This window comes from Tupaia chinensis, unplaced genomic scaffold (assembly GCF_000334495.1).
Source record: "Tupaia chinensis unplaced genomic scaffold, TupChi_1.0 Scaffold000288_2, whole genome shotgun sequence".
NCBI classification, from domain to species: Eukaryota; Metazoa; Chordata; class Mammalia; order Scandentia; family Tupaiidae; genus Tupaia; species Tupaia belangeri.
The window spans coordinates 3,088,996-3,094,950 of NW_006159773.1; the positions used below are offsets into that span (position 1 = coordinate 3,088,996).

The 5,955-nt window shown below is 41.9% G+C and overlaps 1 protein-coding gene and 1 long non-coding RNA gene across 2 annotated transcripts in view; one reads left to right on the top strand and one right to left on the bottom strand.

The window, feature by feature from the left end:
• Nucleotides 1-5,955, bottom strand: part of LOC102480826 (uncharacterized) — a 27,550-nt gene that overhangs the window by 14,535 nt on the left and 7,060 nt on the right. The gene's annotated exons all lie outside the window — the stretch shown is intronic.
• The window catches only part of MCMDC2 (minichromosome maintenance domain containing 2), a 76,749-nt gene continuing 75,240 nt past the window's right edge, over nucleotides 4,447-5,955 (top strand). The window contains exons 1-3 of the mRNA XM_027772620.1: nucleotides 4,447-4,722; nucleotides 4,808-4,938; nucleotides 5,012-5,071. Coding sequence (XP_027628421.1) covers nucleotides 4,629-4,722; nucleotides 4,808-4,938; nucleotides 5,012-5,071 — 285 coding nt within the window. The 5' untranslated portion in view covers nucleotides 4,447-4,628. The remainder of the gene's footprint in view (nucleotides 4,723-4,807; nucleotides 4,939-5,011; nucleotides 5,072-5,955) is intronic.

The window sequence follows — 5,955 nt, forward strand, 5'->3', positions numbered from 1 at the left end:
CATTGAGCACACATGCCTTTTAGCAAAACACTTCAAAAAAATAATAAAAGTACTATGGGGCTAGCCCGTGACTTAGGTTGCTAGATACCACATGCTGAGTGGTTGGAGTTCCAGACCCAGAGGCTTAGAAAACACACTAAGCACGTGTGCCCAAAATTCCCAAGAGGATAATGGAGAAGGGATTGGGTGTAGGGGGGGGTTTCCTCTCTCTGTCTCTGTCTCCAGTAAATGCCTGCACCCTATAGCAAACTAAAAAAGAAATCCCTAGAAAGCAGGTGACATGGAGGTTAAGGTGTTGGATCCCACATGGCCAACTGTATGATTCAAGTCCTGTACTCCCGCAGCTTGAAAAACAAGCTGGTCACATGTGTGTGCTCAAAATCCCAAGAGGAAACTAGAAAAGGGATTTTGGCATGGCCATTCCCAGGGGGTGATTTCTCACTTTCTCCCCTGCCTCCTAGTGAGACCACTCACCAGTGCAAAAAAACACCCATTAGCAGTCTGTTACTCCCAGCCCTGAGCAAGCACTGATCTATTTTCTATAGCTTTGCCAATTCTGGATATTTCAAATAAATGAAATTATACAACACGCGGCCTGCTTTCTGCAGTGAAAGGTTCACCCATGTTGTAGCATGTATTAATGTTTCGTTCCACTTCGTGTCCAAATAATGGGTAACCCTACAGCTACACTACTTTGTTGGACATTGAGGTTTCCACCTTGGGGCTATTAGGAATAATACTATAGTTGTTAAGTTTTGGGATGAACACGTTTCCTACGTGTTCGTAGGACGAAACTGCTAAGTCGTAAGGTAACTATGCTTAGTCCCTCAAATTTTGGACCATGCCGTTTTGCATTCCCACCAACAACAACTTCTTTTTCCTTTTTTCCCAGTTTGCTGTAGGGCACCTAGGCTAGTCAGAAGGGGAGAGAAACTGGGAAAGCACCCCCCCCTCCCCCCAGGGGGATGACCAGGCAATCCCTTCTCCTCTACGTCCTCTAGGAACTTTGGGGACGCTCTCACACACCCCGGGACTCGAACCACACGGCCATGTGGGATATAACCAGTTGACCACCATTCCTGGCTGGCCCCCTAAGCAAATACCCTTGCCCTGTGAGGCAGCCCTCTCTGCCTTGCCTTGGCAGGAAGGAGCAAGAGTGAAGAAATTAGAGGTGGGGACAGATCCGCCGGTTAGCTCCTCTGGAGCCAGTGGGCGCCGGCCTTCCCAGAAGCCCCCGCGCGTCCCAACGGTCGCCAGTAGTGTGCGCATGCGCGCGAGGCCAGCGCCACAGGCGCTCGAGGCGGCGCGAGGCCGGCTGTGCTTGGTGGGTGCCAGAGGGTGACAAAGCGCCCCTGTGCTGGGGTTCGCAATACCGGGCGTTGCTGCAGTGGGTGAGCGAGGTTCTAGAGCCCGGCGCGTGAGGCCGGATTCGCTTTCATCCCGTCAGGTCGTGAGGTGCCTTCCTACGTGGCCACCTGGCGATGGCCGGCCTGGAGGGAAGACGCGATCCTCTCTAGGCCTGGGAGAACCAGCACGCATTGTTTAGCGCGTGGGGAGATGGGGAATTTTATCCTTTCCCCAGGCCTCCCTGTCTTTTCCTGCACTTAATCCCTTTCCTTGAAAGTGCACCCGTCCCCAGACTTTGGCGCTCCATGGTGACCCCAGACCGGGGCTCTAGCTCTTTGGCTCTACTCAACTTCGGCTTGGCTTGCGTGGCCTTCCTGCTTCTATAAAATCTGCCTGAGCGTCCCAAGCCTCTCGAGGTCAGGATATCTCAAATGAACTCTTCCTCGTAGCCTTCCGCTTCTTCCAGGGCTCCGCGTTTCCTTCTCCCCCCCCACCCCCCCAGCATCCATTCACACTCTTAATTTAGAACCCACTGAAGTGTTGACTACCCCTTCCCCTCGTATTGTACAGACTGATCACCAAGTTCAGTACGAAGTCTTCAAAATTCTAGAACCCATCTTTTCCCCATTTCATTTCAGAACCCCCATCTCTTGGGAATATTGCAATAGTTAAGAACTGATTAACAATTTTTCAGCTCTTGTAACCATTTCCTCACTGGCAGTAGGCACAAATTCCCACCATAAAATTCTGACCATCTCACTCCCCTTCCCCCTGTCTATAGAATCATCGTGGACATCAAGGCTTTCATAATCCCAGCTCACCCAACCATTTCATTATCAATAATTTCTCTTCATTAAGCTCCAGAAACCCAATGGTCGAATGAAGCAGAGATGTGGTATCCTGAACACAATACACACTTTAAGATCATTGTACTTAAGGCCACAGAAAAATTCTGAAGTTTCACCCTATGTGAAAGCAAAAAGGACCGTTTTGATTACTTTTATTTGAAAAGCAGGTTGAATTCTGGGTCACAGGACTGTGGACCCAATTAAATAGGATAATTGGGGGGGGGGAGGGATAATCTTTGGCACACTTTCTCCTTCTCCTAACCACTCCTCCAATTTATAAAATATTCACCAATAAAGTGTCACCATTGAAGTAGAATTCATGGGCTACCTCTGTAGCCTAGTAGTTAAGGGAGTCAGATCCTGTGTGGCTGACCCTGGTGGGAAACCCTGCCCTGTGGCTTGAAAAACACCTGGTGCTTGTGTCTGTGTACCCAAAACCAGGACAGGATGGCGAAATAGAGGAAAAGGGATAGCAGCTTGACTATGCCCTACTGAAGGGGGAGAGGGTTGCTTCTCCTTTTCTCTCACCCTGGAGAGTGCACACACCCTCTACCAATTTAAAAATTTTAAAAAGGGTACCAGCAGTTAGCGTAATGGCTGTACTCAACTTAGCCGTATGTCGCTGGACTACCATGTAGTCAACCACAGTTCGAGTCCCGGACCCGCTGGCTTAAACTCATGCCAGGCAGGTGTGCGTGTGTGCCCAAGGTCCCGAGAGGAGAATGGAGGAGAAGGGATTGAGTTGTGGCCATCCCCCCTGGGGGGGGGGGTGATTTCGTTGTGGCCCACCCCCCTGGGGGGGGGGTGATTTCTTGCTTTCTTTCTCTCTTTCTCTATCTTTCTGGTGAGTGCACATGCCCAATAGCAAAAAAAACCTCTCCAAACCAAAAAAAAAAAAAAAAAAGAGTACTTAGCTTCTTCTCTATGACCCCCATTGTATTCAGTCAAACTTTTAAACCATAGAAAATATTGTTACCAGAACACCAGGGTAACACCCAATTTTGTGAAATACATACGTTCCTCCCATACTCCCTAGTATATCAAAATTTCTAGAGTAGTACTAAAGTTGTGTAATTATTTACATCTCTGTCTTCCCTCACTATTATCATTTTGAAGGTTAGAAATCACATTTTATTCATCCTTGTATCTCAGCACCTAGGATAGTCGTATTCAATATATCATAGATGACAAATAAATAATTGGTAACAAATGAATAAATTAGTCATGGCTTGTAACATCTCTAAATTGGCAGCTTCTTGAAGGCAGATCCAATCTCAATCATTTTATTCCTAGTACCTATTACAATTCCTGGCATACTGTATATAATTTCTAATTAGTGTTTGTTGTCTTTAAATTAGTTTTATATATTCTACTCTCTACTTATTACTGTGTTTAATGTTTTATATTGGGAAATGACACAATAATTAAAACAGGATTTTAATCATTTAATCAATCACTTAATACAATCCTTTCATTTCCTGCAAATAAAGATACTGAGCGAAGAGATCAGATGATTTTCCCACAGTAACCAAGAAATGCTGGGATTAGAAACAGATTCTCAGATTTCCAAAGTTAGTGCACCATTTTATTACTTAAACTGAATGTATGAAGCAACTTTTACCATTTTTTACTTTTAAAAACATATTTATTTATTTAATTCCATTTGTTGTTACTAGTATTTTTTCATTTGACCAGAGAGACAGAGAAAAAGGAAAAGGGAGAGAGCAAGTCGCCAGATTTGGGACTTGAACCACAGTCTGTTATATGGGAATCCAGCATCTTTAATCACCACATCACTCGCAGCCCACCATGTTTACTTTTTAAAGAACATGGTCAAGTGAACCTCATCATTTGATATTATTTATTCCAACAAGCATTTTTTGAAATAAGGACTCTGTAAAGAGATATTTGAGGCTCCTGTTCTTACATTAGTCATCCTGTGTAGGATCACATAACCACATGTTGATAACAATGTTATTTGGCAAAAGAATACAAAGTTGTGTTCCCCTTTGGATAGGAATTTTTCAAAGCTAGAAGTTATATTTTTATTATTTACGATGCAGCATGTGCATGCATGTGCAAGAGAGAAAGGAGAGAGAAGTACTCTCCACAGGACTCGTCAACAACATTATACCTGGTGTTTTCAGACTAACCAGGCCAGAGACTCAAGCTTCTGCTGGCATGTGGCTTCCAGCTCTGCAGTCTTGGACTACTTCAGCTATGTCACAGAGACTGAGCCAAAATTGGAAATTCTTCCTACTTTTATTTCACTCTCAATTTAAGTTAAATAGTTTGTGAAGTTTTATTAGAGTTCTTGAAAAGTAAAATTTATTTTATTTCTAGGTTTTCTCATCCTTTCTGAGTGTCATCATCTGTAGTCTTTACCGTGGTTTAGTCAATTAGTAATAGAGAAGAATCATTAACCGGGAGAATATGTCAAATCTACAAATGAAAGAGGCAGCCCTTATCTATCTTGATAGAAGCGGAGGTCTCCAAAAGTTTATAGATGATTGCAAGTACTATAACGGTATGTTCAGTGAAGGTGACTGTACTTTAGAAACTTTAAATTCCTGCATATAACTATTCTGACTTCTGCATTTGTATTTTTACAGATTCAAAGCAAAGTTATGCTGTCTATCGATTCAATATTTTAATAAATCCCTCTGACATTGCTGAATTAGATGCTGAACTTGGAAATCACATTTTACACCAACCTTTAAAAGCTGCTAAAATTTTTCAATCAGTAAGTTAAAGAAAGATATAATTTTATGTCACATGGAATTTTTGCTAACTTTTTTGTTTGTTTGAAATCGTAGGTCTGTTTTATTGCTGTTAAGACTCTGTCACTAATCGGACAACTGCAGACTGAAACTCAAGTAAGTTTTAGTGAATTTTAACAAAGAAAACACAGGGACCAGCAGATGGCCTAATGGCTATGTCGCTGGACTCCCATGTAGTCGACTGTGATTCGAGTCTCGGACCCAGTGGCTTAAACTTGCCCACCCAAAATCCCGAGAAGAGAAGGGATTGCAGCATTGCCATTATAGGGGTGGGAGGGGGGTGATTTATCACTTCTCTCTCTCTTTCTGGCAAGCACACACACCCTATAGCAAAAACCTCTCCAAAAAAAAGAAAACATGGTACAAACTTTCAAGAAACTTCTAAATAAAATTTTCATGGACTCTTGTTTATTAAACAAGATACTACTTTTCTTTCAAAGTTCAATGGACTATCTTATATACACATCTTTATTTCCTGGTTATCACTTATAATGTTAAATATTTTTATAATAAAATATTCCAAATATACCCAAATGTAAAGAGAATAATGCAGTGAACCTCCATTATATATCAGTCAAATTCAATGTTATAATAGTTTGTCAACCTTCATGATGGCTTTTTTGGGAAATACTTTATACTCCAAACATTATTTTATCCCTGCATGCTTCAGTATCAAAGTCTAAAAATTATAGACATTTTTAATTATATAACCACAATGACATTATCACCTCTTACAAAACCTTACAAAAGTATTAATTCTTTGGTATCATCTTATATCCAGTCCATATTGAAATTTGGCCCAATTATTTCAAAAATGTCTTTCAACTGGTTTAAATCAAGATCAAAACAAGGTCCACACATTTAGTTCTTACATCTCAGCTAGTCTCTTTCAATCTAGAATCATTCCCACCTCTCCCTTTTTATACTATTGAGTATTTGAAGAAACTATTTAATTGTTCCTATAACATCCTACATAACTA